At 43.0% G+C, this 16,875-nt stretch overlaps 1 protein-coding gene across 1 annotated transcript in view; it reads left to right on the top strand.

The window, feature by feature from the left end:
* Positions 1 to 16,875, top strand: part of LOC126282842 (mite allergen Der f 3-like) — a 40,406-nt gene extending 23,531 nt beyond the window's left edge. The window contains exons 5-7 of the mRNA XM_049982225.1: positions 1,533 to 1,649; positions 4,598 to 4,753; positions 16,597 to 16,875. Coding sequence (XP_049838182.1) covers positions 1,533 to 1,649; positions 4,598 to 4,753; positions 16,597 to 16,758 — 435 coding nt within the window. The 3' untranslated portion in view covers positions 16,759 to 16,875. The remainder of the gene's footprint in view (positions 1 to 1,532; positions 1,650 to 4,597; positions 4,754 to 16,596) is intronic.

Below are 16,875 nucleotides of genomic sequence, written 5' to 3'. Positions count from 1 at the left end.
CACCCATTACTATTAAATTTTCGTCTCCCTTCACTATCTGAATAATTTCTTTTATTTCATCGTACATTTCTTCAATTTCTTCATCATCTGCAGAGCTAGTTGGCATATAAACTTGTACTACTGTAGTAGGTGTGGGCTTCGTATCTATCTTGGCCACAATAATGCGTTCACTTTGCTGTTTGTAGTAGCTTACCCTCATTCCTATTTTCCTATTCATTATTAAACCTACTCCTGCATTACCCCTATTTGATTTTGTGTTTATAACCCTGTAGTCACCTGACCAGAAGTCTTGTTCCTCCTGCCACCGAATTTCACTAATTCCCACTATATCTAACTTTAACCTATCCATTTCCCTTTTTAAATTTTCTAACCTACCTGCCCGATTAAGGGATCTGACATTCCACGCTCCGATCCGAAGAACGCCAGTTTTCTTTCTCCTGATAACGACATCCTCCTGAGTAGTCCCCGCCCGGAGATCCGAATGGGGGACTATTTTACCTCCGGAATATTTTACCCAAGAGGATGCCATCATCATTTAATCATACAGTAAAGCTGCATGTCCTCGGGAAAAATTACGGCTGTAGTTTCCCCTTGCTTTCAGCCGTTCGCAGTACCAGCACAGCAAGGCCGTTTTGGTTAATGTTGCAAGGCCAGATCAGTCAACCATCCAGACTGTTGCCCCTGCAACTACTGAAAAGGCTGCTGCCCCTCTTCAGGAACCACACGTTTGTCTGGCCTCTCAACAGATACCCCTCCGTTGTGGTTGCACCTACGGTACGGCCATCTGTATCGCTGAGGCACGCAAGCCTCCCCACCAACGGCAAGGTCCATGGTTCATGGGGGGTAAGTTATTTTAAGTTAGATTAAGTAGTGTGTAAGCTTAGGGACCGATGACCGCAGCTGTTTGGTCCCATAAGATCTTACCACAAGTTTACAATTTGCGCTGCCTGCAGTCTACAGCACAATAGGAAAACTGCTAGGTTCTCCCTCTACAAATTTTACCTCTCCTCGACACTTGTTTCCGCAACCAAACTGACTATTCCTTGATACCTTAGGACGCGCTGCTTCAACCGATCCCTCCTTTTAGTCAAATTAGGCCATTCATTTTCTTCTCAACTCGATACTATATTTCCTCATTGGTTACGCGCTCTACCCACCAATATTCAACTTTCTTCTGTAGCACCACATGTCAAAAACTACTGTTCTCTTCTTCACTGTACTGCTACTGGCAAAGTTTCGGTTTCATGTAAGGCTACACCCCAGACAAAAACTTTGAGAAAACTCGTCCCATCTCTTAAGTTTATTGGATGCCAAGAGCTTTTTCTTCTCCAGAAACCTTGTCGTTCCCAGTCTCCCAATTTCCACCGCCTTTAGTTATTTTCCTGACAAAATAGCAGAACTCATATATTACTTTAGTGTCTCACTTCCTAACCTAATTCCATCAGCATTGTATGCTTTAATTAGATTACATACCATTTTCTATGTTTACAAAATAACTTTATAAAGAACATGGTATCTTCATGTTCCTGCAGGTGTCACCAGCTTTTCCAATTGATGGCATCACAGTGGCGCCAGTACAACTGCCGGATCAGGGAGAGCAGGTTCCAGTTGGCGCCAGTATTACAGTCATCGGCTGGGGAAATCTCTGGGTAAGAAACGTCTGCCTCATTTCTAATATCTGCAGTCAATTTCTCATAAAATCCAGCACTTTCTACACTTTCTCTCTTCAAGTCCCACTAATGCGGTGTGGCTCTGCTGCTTAGACAGCGATATTCCTCTTGCAAACAGCAGATGCAGGTCATCAGGAGGTAACTGCTTTCCTATCTGTAAAAGTTGTCCGACGTTGTACTACATTCTTGGCTAATAACCGGGATACCATCACTGTGAGTTCTTCTTAGATACGATTTTGGCTCGAGATAGGTATGATTAATAGAAGCTAGTACAATATATGGAACGTCGAATGTACAAAAGAAACAGGTGTGATGCAAGGAGGCGTAATAGTGCCATTAATTTTCGCAGTATTCGGAAATGATATATTAGATAGGGCTAGCAGTGATACCAGATTCTCCACTGTCGTTTATGTTGTGATTGGACAATAGCAGAAAAGTGCGTGGATATTGGAACCGAATGTCCCTACGGTGCAATTAATCACAGATCTCGTTAAATGCAGGTGAACTGAAGACAGTGGTCTTAAGAACGAAACGCAACTTAGTGGTCTTCGATCACAAGATTAGTGATGGATTTCTGGAGTTCATCGCATCATTTATGTATCTATGGCTAAGAATAAGAAGCAGTATGAACTGGAAGGATCACGAGAAACCAGTAGCAGGAAAGGCGACTGGGAGACAAATGTCTTGGAAGAGCGACCCAGTCTAGACTACTGCTGCAGTGTCTGCAGTCCTTCTGCAGTAGGCATGATGACAGACCTCGGATGAAGTCGGAGGCGCGTCGCTAGAACTGTAACAGCTCGACATAGACCATATGAAAGTGTAACGGAGATACCTGGGGAATTTAAGGCAACGAAGTGTGAAAATTCCTACTGGATGATTTTAGACAACCAACATCCGAGGAAGACCGTCCAGTCATTTTGATGTACCTGTACCTGTACACGCCATCCAAGCTCTGTTTGACTCAATGTCCAGGCGTATCAAAGCCGTTATTACGGCCAGAAGTGGTTGTTTTGGGTACTAATTTCTCAGAGTCTATGCACCCAAATTGCGTGAAAATGTAGTCACATGTCAGTTCTAGTACAATTTATTTGTCCAGTGAATACCTGTTTATCTTCTTGGTGTAGCAATTTTAATGGCCAGTAGTGTAGTTGTAGAAACGATTGGTATTGTAGTTGTAAATTGTCATAGCTGTGTTGGGAAAGAACCAGAGCTCCAAGCCCTAATAGAAAGCACTGAAGCTCAAATAGTTGTAGGTATAGAGAGCTGGCTAAAGACGGAAATAAGTTCAGCCAAAATTTTTTCAAACGATCTAACAGTGTTCAGAATGGTTAGATTAAATACAGTTGGTGGCGGAGTATTTATTGCTGTCAGAGGTAGTTTGCCTTGTAGCGAAATTGAAGTAGATAGTTCATGTGAAATAGTGTGGGTAGAGGTTATGCCTGACAATCGGACTAAACTATTAACTGGATCGTTTTACCGACTCCCCGACTCAGAAGACATAGTTGCTGAACAGCTCAAAGAAAACTTGAGTCTCATTTCAAATTTTTTGCAAAAACAGGCATAATGTCTTATGGGATAACAGCAATCAGTGATTTTATAATGTTACTTAAAAACCGTCTTGATTGCAAATTTTTTATTCATATGACCGGTTTCGGTTCATTCAGAACCATCTTCAGATCTGATATTTTAGTTACAGGAGTAACCCGTCCAAATCCAGCAATTTTCACCTGCTAAGTCATCTGGGGACGGGATCTTCTCATAAAATTTCAATCACCATTTTTCTCCTTCGATTGCGAAAATATTCTGTTGGCACCAACCTACATAGGGAGAAATGATCATCACGATAAAATAAGAGAAATCAGGGCTCGTACAGAAAAATTAAAGTGCTCGGTTTCCCGTGTGCCGTTCGAGAGTGGAACGGTAGAGAGACAGCATGAAGGTGGTTCATTGAACTCTCTGCCAGGCACTTTATTCTGAATAGCAGAGTAATCACGTAGATGTAGATGTAGGATTACACTAACGTTTGTTCACGTATCCCTGTGATCTTCAAGAACCAAGTTATTACTCATGAACGTGTGGTAACGTAACTGTAAGTACGACGTAAACACAACCTGCTTGGTATGACAGCTGTCACATTCAGTTTCACCTCGCCGCAAAGCTTAGACCACTAGCGAAGAAAAAACAGCTTTAATTCTATTGGTCGACACCCAGGAACTAATGGCGGGTGCCGCGGTTTGCGCGCTAGGAGTTTTCAAACATTAAGATGTGCTACCTGTCTTCGAAGATAACAGTGCACACACTCTTGTAATACATCCCCTCAAAACGCACACAAAACACATAGAACTGCAGCAGCATAAATTTAAAAGAAAGAGACAGTTTAAGCAAAGGAAAAATAAGTATAAGTAATTGTGGATCAACAAAGCTACACTTAAAGTTAATAGTTCAAGTAATTCTATTTACGTAGCAAAAGCTAAGAAAGAAAAAGGAACTAACGATTCACTATCCTCACAGCTGAATTTTCTCCAGGAGGGACTGAAAGATAAGTAAAAAAAAAAATACATTACGAGAACGATCGGCGAGTGGCGGACTGTAGTCTGTGCATCTTTGCTTTAGGTGACTGAGACCTTAAAGCTATTTCCTATCAATACTGGAGAGTGTATCTCTATGGTAGCTGTTTGCAGACTGTGCTTGTCAAAAAATACTGCAACTCCAGACTTTAAATATCAGATGATAACTAAGTTAGACAGTATGTCATAACGTTCTTTATTATTTATTTCTATATTGTTTTAAAATTTAGGGCATTACTATAATCGAAGGTATTAAATGTGATTCACGTCATATATTTCCATATGTTAAATCCTAATGTTTGAAAACTGGAACATATTATCATAGCACTAGTATAAACAAAGACTTTTCCTTTTCCACAGTACCTAGGGCTGAGTACAGTTGAGCTGCGCAAAGTGGACCTTCTAATAGTAGACCAAGAGGAATGCGAGGCAGTGTGGAATGACTTTGGGTACGCTGTCCACCCTACGCAGATCTGCGCTGCTCGTTTCGAGGACATAAACTACGGCACCTGTAACGTAAGTAAAGAGCAGACCTGTAGGGGGCCGGCCGCTGTGGCCGAGGGGTTCCAGGGGCTTCAGTCTGGAACCGCGCGACCGCTACTGTCGCAGGTTCGAATCCTGCCTCGGGCATGGATGTGTGTGATGTCCTTAGGTTGTTAGTTAGGTTTAAGTAGTTCTAAGTTCTAGGGGACTGATGCCCTCAGATGTTAAGTCCCATAGTGCTCAGAGCCATTTGAACCATTTGAGACCGGTAGGAAAAAGTATATGCGGGCGAGGAGCACACATGGGCTACTGTAGCTCGTAGGTCGATTTGGAAATACACCACTTTGTCTCTGACAGTTGACTTCGTACTATGCAGTTAGATTCAGTCACAGCATTTAAATAAACTCAGTAGACAAAATAAGGAATGGACAGTGTCTTGAAAGAAGGATATGAGATGAACATCACCAAAATCAAAACGAGGATAATGAAATACAGTCGAACTAAATCAGGTGATGCTGCGGGAACTAGATTAGGAAATGAAGCACTTAAAGTAGTAGATGAGTTTTGCTATTTGGACAGCAAAACAACTGGTGATAGGATGATAGTCGAAGCAGAGAAGATGTAAAATATAGACTGGTAATGGCAAGAAAGAAGTTTGTTCACATGGAGTATAGATTTAAGTGTCAGGAATTCTTTTGTGGAAGTATTTATACGGTGTATAGTTATTTGTGGAAGTGAAACATGGACGATTAATAGTTTAGACAAAAATAAGAATGGAGCTTTTGACAAGTATTACGTCAAATGAATTCGCAATTGTGAATAAGGTTTGCCATCAGCTGTAGATTGGAATGACGAAGTCGAAAATTTGTGCCGGACGGGAGTCGAATCCGAATGTTCTGCAGTAGCCTTATCATATGGCTATCCGTGTACGACACACGGCCAGACCCAAACTTTCATATGTCTTCAACCAAGCGTCTACTGGTCTCGCTGTGAGTCGTGCACGGATAGCCAAATGCAAGGCGATAGCTCGCGATAAGCGGGATATCCGGGTTCGGGCCCCGTTCCGGCACAAATTTTCGCTGTCGTCAATCCATTCTACAGCTGATGGTAACCCTTATTCGCAATTGCGAATTCATTTGATGTGTTTCATAACGGCTGTGATAGCCACAGTGCATATATGCATACATTCATGTCCAAAGGAACTTTGCATCATAATCGTAATAACATGGGCACTGCAATATCGCTTTTGAAATGTGGTGCTACAAATGAATGATGAAGATTAGATGAGTAGGTCACGTAACTAATGAGGATATGCTGAATAGAAATGGAGAGAAGATAAATTTGTGGCAAAACCTGTCCAAAGAAGGGATCAGGTTGATAGGACACGTTCTGAGACACCAGGGAATCACCAATTTAGTACTGGTGAGAAGCGTGGGGAGTAAAATCGTAGAGGGAGACCAAGAGATGAATGCATAAGCAAATTCAGAAGGAAGTAGGTTACATTAGTTACTCGGAGCTGAAGAGACTTGCGCGACTTAGAGTATCATGGAGAGCTGCATCGAACCAGTCTTCGGACTGAAGTCCACAAAATCATCCTTGAAAGAGCTCACTGGTTGTTATGGTGCGTTGTGGACTGTCCAGAACTTGCACTATGTGGTGATGTGACACTCTACCCATGTCAATGAATTGGAGGTGTCAGAATGACAGAATCGAACCCTCATATTTGGACATGACCACGACCATAAGGTGAATAAAATTTTGCGATTTGTTGGCATATTACTCGAACTGTACAACGTGTGTACAAGTTACGTAGAGTGTTACGTAGAGTGTGAACATTGGCCGTAAAATGGTCGTAACAGACAAGGAATGGAGATTCGCGACGTGTCAATGACAATCGCTTTCACAATCGATTGGAATTGCTCGTGTTATTGAACCCAACTCGATCTCGAGCATTTTCCGACCGAACACTGCAAAGGGAACTGTATACAATAATCAACTGAGAACCTCGCAACAGACCATTGTTCAGAGTGGCAGATCAACGCTACATGCATTCAGTGAGCGAAAAAATGAGGAAAGTGAGCACTAGGTGTCTGGGTGCGTGTAGTGAATCACGATTTTAAAAAGCAAGGTGGCGGGTGTACCGATGACCCACTGAGGCTCTTAACCAGCACTGTGTGGATCAGTGCTTATGTCATGTTTTGGGAGTGTTTTTTTTTCCTTCTTCTTGTACCATAAAGTGGTCCCACTCAGTCGGGTGATCAAGAACATCAACCAGGATTTTTATTTCAACGTTCTCAGTGAGCAAGATTAGTCTTTTAGGAACGGAGGCTTTCTCGGCAGCTTTCGATGCTGAAATCTTCTCGGATCATCAGTAGAGTCAAGGCGTCGTTCTGCGGCAGCGTTTCTACAAGCTACCTACTGGTTATCTTCAGGAGAAGATTCATAGAAAACTTACCGTAATGTTGTCACAGAACGATCCCTTGACTCGACGGAGAATCTGAGAAGACTTCATCAAATGTAGCCTTTCTTTGTAACTTGATTGTTACATATTTATTTGTGTAACCTGATCTGATTATTTCCATAAAACCCTCTGTTACATTATACTAAGGTTCGACATACACAGTACATTTTTATATCATAGTTACCTAAGAAATAATATGACAAACAGTGTTAAAAATGATATGGGTGTCTATAGTGACAATGTGAGTAAATAATACTGACTATGAACTAATAAAGTTAATGACACGAGCAATTCCTGTTTGCTACTGACGCTGCTGCCACTAACCCACCAACAATTATAATAATAATAATAGTAATAATACACTGATGTGACATAAGCCATCGGATACATCCGAATATCGTGACGGACATCCTTTTGGTCAGTGTAGTGGCGCGGCCCTTCCCGCCGGAGATTCGAGTCCTCCCTCGGGCATGGATGTGTGGGTTGTTCTTAGAGTAGGTTAGTTTAAGTGGTTACTTTTGAATACATTATGGGAGAGGCAGTGATCAATGTCTTACAAATATTTACTATTAAAAGCAGTCTTGATCACGATTTATTTATCAAGATGACCGGTTTCGACCACTACTGTGGTCATCTTCAGACCATTGAGTAGGAACCTCTTTCCGTTGGAGTGATTCTCGAACGGAAAGAGCTTCCTACTCAGTGGTCTGCAGATGACCACAGTAGTGGTCGAAACCGGTCAGATTGATAAATAAATCGTGATCAAGACTGTTTTTAATAGTAAATAGTTTAAGTAGTGTGTAAGTCCAGGGACCGATGACCTGAGCAGTTTGGTCCCATAGGCATTCACACACATCTGAGCGTTTGGTCAGCCTTGGGCAGCGCCTCGACGTGGCATGGACTCAACAAGTCGTTGCCAGTCCCCTGCAAACATATTGATCCATGCTGCCTACACAGCAGCCCATAACCGTGAAATTTTTGCTGTTGCAGGACTTCGTGCGCGATCTGACCTGTACATTATGTCGCTTAAATGTTCGATGGGACTTGGGTCGGGTGATCTGGATGGCTTAATCATTCACTCGAGTTGTCCAGAATGTTCTTCAAACTAGTCGCAAACAATTGTCGCTTGGTGAACTGGCACATCGTCATCAATAAAAAATCGTTGCTTGGCAAAGTGAAGTCCATAGATGCCAGCAAATGGTCTCCTAGTAGCAGAACATAACCATTACCAGTCAATGGTAGGTTCTATTGGACCAGAGGTCTCAGTTCATTGCATGTAAACACACTCCACACGATTATGGAGCCACCACCAGCTTGCATAGTACCTTGTTGACAACTTGGGTCCACGGCTTCGTTGAGTCTGCACCACACGCGAACCCTATCATCAGCTCTTACCAACTAAGATTCCGTCTCATCTGACCAGCTCGCTCCCGCGTCCGGCCATCCTGATTTAGGTTATCCGTGTCTTCCCTAAATCACTCCAGGCAAATGCCGGGATGGTTCCTTTGAAAGGGCACGGCGGACTTCCTTCCCCGTCCTTCCCTAATCCGATGAGATCGATGACCTCCCTGTCTGGTCTCCTCCCCCAAACAACCGAACCCAACCCAACCCACCAGGCCGTGGTTTTCCAGTTGTCTAGGTTGAAACAGGGATGGTCACACGCCGTAGAGGAGATGCAGGCCATGTCGTACTGTTAGCAAAGGCACTCGTAACGATCATCCGCTGCCATAGCTCCTTAACACTGAATTTCGCCGCATAGTTCGTCATACGCCCCACATTGATACACTACTGGCCATTAAATTTGCTACACTACGAAGATGACGTGCTACAGACGCGAAATTTGACCGACAGCAAGACGATGCTGTGATATGCAAATGATTAGCTTTTCAGAGCATTCATACAAGGTTGGCGCCGGTGGTGACACCTACAACGTGCTGACAAGAGGAAAGATTCCAACCGATTTCTCATACACAAGAAGCCGTTGACCAGCGTTGCCTGATGAAACGTTGGTGGGATTCCTCGTGTAAGGAGGAGAAATGCGTACCATCACATTTCCGACTTTGATAAAGGTCGGATTACAGCCTATCGCGATTGCGGTTTATCGTATCGCGACACTGCTGCTCGCGCTGGTCGAGATTCAATGACTGTTAGCAGAATATAGAATCGGTGGGATCAGGAGGTTAACACGGAACGCCGTGCTGGATCCCAACGGCCTCGTATCACTATCAGTCGAGATAACAGGCATATTATCCGCATGGCTTAACGGATCGTGCAGCCACGTCTCGATCCCTCAGTCAACAGATGGGGACGTTTGCAAGACAACAACCATCTGCACGAACAGTTCGACGACGTTTGCAGCAGCACAGACTATCAGCTCGGAGACCGTGGCTGCGGTTACCATTGACGCTCCATTACAGACAGGAGCGCCTGCGATGGTGTACTCAACGACGAACCTGGGTGCACGAATGGCAAAACGTCATTTTTTCGGATGAATTCAGGATCCGTTTACACCATCATGATGGTCGCATCCGTGTTTGGCGACATCGTAGTGAACGCATATTGGAAGCGTGTATTCGTCATCGCCATACTGGCGTATCACCCGGCGTGATGGTATGGGGTGCCATTGGCTACACCTCTCGGTCACCTCTTGTTCGCGTTGACGGCACTTTGAACAGTGGACGTTACATTTGCCATGTGTTACGATCCGTGGCTCTATCCTTCATTCGATCCCTGCGAAACCCTACATTTCAGCAGAATAATGCCCGACCGCATGTTGCAGGTCCTGTACGTGCCTTTCTGGATACAGAAAATGTTCGACTGCTGCCCTGGTCAGGACTTTCTCCAGATCTCGCACCAATTGAAAACGTCTCTTCATTGGTGGCCGAGCAACTGGCTCGTCACACACCGGTCACTACTCTTGATGATATGTGATATCGTGTTGCAGCTGCATGGGCAGCTGTACCTGTACACGCCATCCAGGCTCTGTTTGGCTCAATGCCCAGGCGTATCAAGGCCGTTAATACAGCCAGAGGTGGTTGTTCTGGGTACTGATTTCTCATGATGTATGCGCCCAAATTGCGTGATAATGAAATCACATGTCAGTTCTAGTATAATATATTTGTCCAATGAATACCTGTTTATCATCTGCATTTCTTCTTGGCGTCGCAATTTTAATGGCCAGTATTGTATCTGCGGTTATTTCACGCAGTGTTGCTTGACTGCTAGCACTGACAACTGTACGGAAACGCCGCTGCTCTCGGTCGTTAAGTGAAGGCCGTCGGCCACTGCGTTGTCCGTGGTGGGAGGTAATGCCTGAAACGTCGTATTCCTGGCATACTCTCTTGACGCTAAGGATCTTAGAATATTGAATTCCCTAATGGTTTCCGATATGGATTGTCCCATGCGTCTAGCTCCAGCTACCATCCTGCGTTCACAGTCTGTTGATTCTGCCATGCCGCCATAATCACATCGGCTCTGCCAATGCACTACCATTTTATACCTTGTGTACTCGACACTACCGCCACCTCTATTTGTGCATATCGTCTCCCATGACTTTTGTCACCTCACCATAATAATGATAGTGACAAAAATAACAAGCTAGCTGCTAGCAGTTAACACTCCCTTAATTCTGTAGCTCTATGCAATCATTAATTAGTTGGTTGATTTGGGCGAAGGATCAAACAGCGAGGTCATCGGTCCCATCGGATTAGGGATGGCTGGGGAAGGAAGTCGGTCGTGCCTTTTCAGTGGAACTGTCCTAGCATTTGCCTGAAGCGATTCACGGAAATCACGAGAAATGTAAATCAGGATGGCTGTACGTGGGTTTGAATCACTGTCCTCCCGAATGTGTGTCCACTTTGCTAACAACTGCGCCACCTCGCTCGTAATCGTTAGTTATTGGGTGCAGATGGAGATGGCATAACTGGAAGAAACTTTTGCACTCTCTTCCTCGACGAATTGAAGCCATTACGTAGGTTCTTCGTGCTGTGTGGTAGTGGTGGAATGTCTCCTGGGGTAGTCCAACGTGGTTACGTCTGTGTAAATCTGTAAGGTTATACGAGACAACAATTATTTAAGTTATGTTTGTAAGTAGGCTGTTTAGGTTTTTATATTGGTAACGCCACATAGCGCTCTGTATGGAAATCACTGGCTGTGCTGTGTGCAGTCTGTGGCTAGCATGCATTGTTGTCTGCCCTTGTAGTGTTGGGCAGTTGGCTGTTAAAAGCGCGTAGCGTTGCGCAGTTGGAGGTGAGCCGCCAGCGGTGGTGGATGTGGGGAGAGAGACGGCGGAATTTTGAGAGCGGATGATCTGGGCGTAGCGTTGCGCAGTTGGAGGTGAGTCGCCAGCAGTGGTGGTTGTGGGGAGAGACATGGCAGAGTTTTGATAGCGGACGATCTGGAAATTTGTAAGACTGCATGTTATGAACTGCTATATATATTATGACTTTTGAACACTATTAAGGTAAATACATTGTTTGTTCTCTATCAAAATCTTTCATTTGCTAACTATGTCTATCAGTAGTTAGTACCTTCAGTAGTTTGAATCTTTTATTTAGCTGACAGTATTGGCGCTCGCTGTATTGCAGTAGTTCGAGTAACGAAGATTTTTGTGAGGTAAGTGATTTGTGAAAGGTATAGGTTAATGTTAGTCAGGGCCATTGTTTTGTAGGGATTAATGAAAGTCAGATTGCGTTGCGCTAAAAAAAAATATTGTGTATCAGTTTAAGCACAGTCATGTATAATTTTTCTAAGGGGACGTTTCATGTTATCCATGGATCTTCCTGGGCTCCATGGTTGTTATTCACTGGAAAACTGTTGACGGAGACCAGTTAAAAATATCGCTTCCCTTCTCTGGCATGAACCCTTCTGATAATTGTTGCAGTGTGTTTGGTTCCAGACTTTCAGGCTATAACCGCCAAGGGTCATTTGTCTGACGGAGAATAAACAAGTCATTCATCTGTAAGGCCAACTGTCGCCGCTCACACCAGCTAGGGTGGCCGAGCGGTTCTAGGCGCTACAGTCTGGAACCGCGCGAACGCTACGGTCGCAGGCTCGAATCCTGGCTCGGGCATGGATGTGTGTTATGTCCTTAGGTTAGTTAGGTTTAAGTAGTTCTAAGTTCTGGGGGAGTTATGACCTCAGAAGTTAAGACCCATAGTGCTCAGAGCCATTTGTCGGCGCTCAGTGGACGTCCAGGTGATTCACTGACGTTCAAATTCCAGCCTTCGTCGGCGATGAACAGCAGTGAGCTAGGGCGCACAACCCAGGCGCCTGCTGCGGAGGCCCGTATGCAGAAAAGTTCGCTGAATGGTCATTGAGCGGACGTAGTTGGTACCTGTTGGTTCATCTGCGCTGTCAGCTGCTCAACAGGTGCACGTCTATTCGCCCGTACAACCTCCGCAGCCTCCGTTCACCACAGTGTTTTCGGCGCCGGTCTTGTATATCGCCATTTTGCCGTGCACAGTATACTTCAACCAAGGCGGCGCGCTGGCAGTTTACACACTTAGCCGTTTCGGAAATTCTTCCAACCTTGGCTCAAAAGCCTATGATCATAACCCTTATGTTGGACCTCAGGAAAAATTTTCCGTTTCCACACTATGACACGACTGCCCTGTTGTCCGTGTCCCAACGCCACTCTTTGTACAACCTCCACTGCGTGTTGCCACCTGCCACCCATCTGTGAGTGTTTAGCGCACGTCGACGTCGGACATAGACGTTGGTAACATTTCTGTGACTGGATACTGTAATATGTGATGAGGATTTTGGCCCTGCTGTTGTTGGACTGAAACAGTAGTTCTAATCGTTTTTTTAATTTTTTTATTTTTGGTGGAGAAAATCAAATGCCTCTCGTACGCGACACCAGTTCCTCACTCAAACACGCCTCTCCAGTGCACTTGGAACCCCTCATGATAAATTTTGTGCGCTGCCTGATTCACTTTGTGCAGTCCGTCAGAATTTTCTACTATGTACTGCATATGGTGGAAGCCATATTGAACACGTTCTGTAATGTAAAACACTGTTAAATAAACAGTACAGTACTTCGATGAACTCATGGCGTCTGTGTATTAATTGTCCTTGTTGTTTTTGGCATTAAAAAGCTTTCTCTGCTTCCGAACTTCTTTCAGTACGATTAGTTCCTGTTACAGAGTGGTTGTACTTCTACTCCTCTGTTAGATATTTCATTTTTGTTGGCAATCGTTTGAAACATGCTGTATACTTGTGCACAGCTCTACTTTGTTTTCTGGTACTGATGACATCTGAATAATAAATTAGAGTTCTTTCTCCAATTCCCTCAATTTTTGCCTCACAATAAATTCTTTCCTTCTGTATAAGTTTCTGAAATATCACTGCGACTGGAACCATTAGAAAATTGATAAGAAACTATCATCGAATTATGTCAAACATAAAAAGATTAAATCAATTTCAAAAAAAGCGAATTCTTCAGTAACAGTACATTGTTACATACTAAAACCAATATTCAACTAATGTCTGTACGAGGCTGCAGTGTTGTCCAGAAAATACATAACCGCGGTGAATTTTAGTAGGGAACTGTTTAAATTCCATGTTTCATTCCATGTCTTCAGCATGTCTTCGTCTCTCAGGACAGAAATCGAGCTTAAATGACACATGTTATGTGTATGAAAATGTTAAATACCTGAGGTTATATTAAAATGTCTGAATACTCATTATCCATAACTAGGTTTTTGCTTGTTGTATACTTTCAGTCATCAGAGGTATGTATTTCAGTAGACATTACTTATTCATACTGAAGTAATTAAGAGGCCAACTACTTGAGAGTTAGATTTGCAACTTTCCTTCCCCACATGGCAGACGAAGACTTCATAGCCTATACAATAGTGTCAGAATGAGTTGGATACAATGTCATGAATTTTATTTCAAAACTGAGTTTTAGCAGAATTAAGCTCAAACTCCAATCCTGAACGCATGATATACAATTTGTTTGATAAATTCGTAGTCTAAAATGACGATTGTACTCTGTACGTTGATTAACGTATTTATATTACATATTTATGGATGTGAACTTGTAACCTCCCCCTCAGTTATCGACCTTAATGACAGTAAAAATTAAACTGCAAGTACCTAACGGAAATTTGGAAAAAGCAATCGTCACCGAACTTAATCTGTCGGTAAAGAGAGAGGAAAGAGTAACATCTAAATGAAAGGGAAAATGCAAATGAATCTGGTGGAAATAAATTTGAAAAGGGGTAAAGTTAATAAAGAAAGTAAATGTGCGGTCGTTACGTTAACTATTAACTGAAAAATAAAGGTTATTGCACATGTAATTAGCACTAAAAGCGTGGCAACTGAAGGTTGACACGTGTTACGTGAAAACTGAATGTTTGTCGTAAGTAATTAATTTCGCGAATTTAGCAAAAGAATTAATAAAACAGGAAAACTGAAAGTTAATTCAGTGACTGAAATTAATAGCGAACTTTGTTTCTGAAGCACTACGAAATTCAATAAAATAAGGTTAGTCTTGGGCTACCTCAACAATCATTTCAAAGGTACTTGAATCTATGCAATTTACAAATAAGATATTTAACTTTCAACTTGAATTAAATGATTCTGAACACCTAACAATAGTGAAATTTAGTACGTACAAAGCTGAGCTGCAGTCACAGGTAAGCTAAAATATAGTAACAAAACTCGCGCTCTTAATTTGTGCTTGTGTAATCTAACTACCGTAGCTAGCTAAGAAAACTTTAACTGGACTTTGAAATTACAGCAGTGAAATGGAATGATATTACTTTAATGCTGGCGTATGAATTCCAACGACACTCGGGTTCATTCCAGGAAAGGAAGGGACCATACTTGGTAATGTAGCTGGGACAATGAGTAAGAAAAGTTCATGCTAAGTTGCTTTCTTTTTGTAATGCAACAGTCTGAATAGCTGTGTCTGCCATACAGTTCTAAAACTTTACGTGCTTCCACTCTTCCTTGTTGGTTGATTGAAGGTTTGAAGTTGTAGATCGAGGACGTTGTGACAGTCACTCATTGTCGGCCGTCACTGTTGCAGAAGCTGGACGTTGGCGCGCCTTCTTCTTGACACGATCACCAGGCGAAACGGGCTTTGATGTGCACCAGCTAATGCTTCCCGTCCGCGACACCGTGCCAGAAACTATCATAGCAAGTCGAGCGCTATTACATGCTCCCAAACCCCGGAAGCGCGGCATCTCGCGGGAGTGTCACTCAACACACCTGCTCCACTGCCGTACTCCAGCCAGACTCCACTCTGCCCGCGATCCACGCGGTGGAGTTAACACTACCAAAGAACCTAAGCACGATGTAATCCTTCGATAGCATAGTTTTCCCTAGGCAAGACCTACCATAAAAATACAAATAATATTTACAAAACAAACCAATTATGCATCGACATAAATACATATACGAGGGCTATCCACAAAGTACATTACGTTTTGGAATTAAAAATAAATAAAGTATTGGAATTTTTTATTATATACAGATGAAAGCCACACTTAAATACTACTTTTCTACATAGTTCCCATTTAACTTAAGGCACTTATCGTAGCGATGGACGAGCTTGGAAATTCCTTCGCCGTAAAATTCGGCCACCTGCGCCTTCAACCACGTGGTTACCTCTTTTGGGACAGAAAAGGTGTGATTTTTGTGGATTTCCTGGAAAGAGGCACTACAATAAACTCTCAAAGGTATTGCCAAACTCTGCACAACCTCAGAAGAGCAATACAAAACAAGCGCAGGGGAAAGTTGGACTCAAAGATCTTGCTGATTCACAACAACGCCCGGGCCCACACGGCAAATGCCACTCGTGAAGTTCTCGAATCTTTTAAGTGGGAGTTGTTTCCTCATCCATCGTACAGTCCTGACCTGGCACCGAGAGACTTCCACTTATTCCCAGCAATGAAGAAGTGGTTCGCTATGCAGAGTTTTGATGATGACGCACAGCTTAAAGAAGAGGTAACCACATGGTTGAAGGCGCAGGAATTTCCAAGCACGTCCATCGCTACGACAAGTGCCTTAATTTATGTGGCAACTACGTATAAAAGTAGTATTTAAGTGTGGCTTACATCTGTATATAATAAAAAAAATTCCAATACTTTATTTAATTTTAATTCCAAACCGTAACGTACTTTGTGGATAGCCCTTGTATATATATAAACAGTAAAACAATTACAATATATAAAGCCACAGAAAAATCATGTCTTCAGGTAACAAAATAAGAAAAAAATTTATAGTACAATAAATGGAAATAGGAGGATATGCATGTCCGGCGTTACAAACTGCAGTAGACCCACATCACTGATACTTTTCACTAGAAGAAACGCGTATTATGTTACGAATGGTCAGAATATAGCTTTCCGTGATCTGTTTTTCTGCACATACCACAAGTCACTTTATCCAGTGATTTTTGCAGGGTGATTCAGGCGGTCCTCTGCTCTACGAGGGAAAGATTGTGGGGCTGGTGTCGTGGGGTTACGAGTGCGCTGCCCCTCCGTACCCCTCTGTCGGCACCCGTGTCCCAAGCTACGTGGACTGGATCATCGAGAACACCAACGGAACACTGGTGCCGCACTAGCGCCGTTATATTTGTATTTGCTACACTTTCTAAACACTGATCAAAATTAATGTCATTACAATATCTTATCAATGTTAACAACTATGTACAAGTGACAATAAAGTTTTGTTTATCGGC

This window comes from Schistocerca gregaria, chromosome 1 (genome assembly GCF_023897955.1).
Source record: "Schistocerca gregaria isolate iqSchGreg1 chromosome 1, iqSchGreg1.2, whole genome shotgun sequence".
Taxonomy (NCBI): domain Eukaryota; kingdom Metazoa; phylum Arthropoda; class Insecta; order Orthoptera; family Acrididae; genus Schistocerca; species Schistocerca gregaria.
The sequence above is the reverse complement of the archived record's forward strand: the minus strand, read 5'-3'. Positions and strand labels throughout refer to the sequence as shown.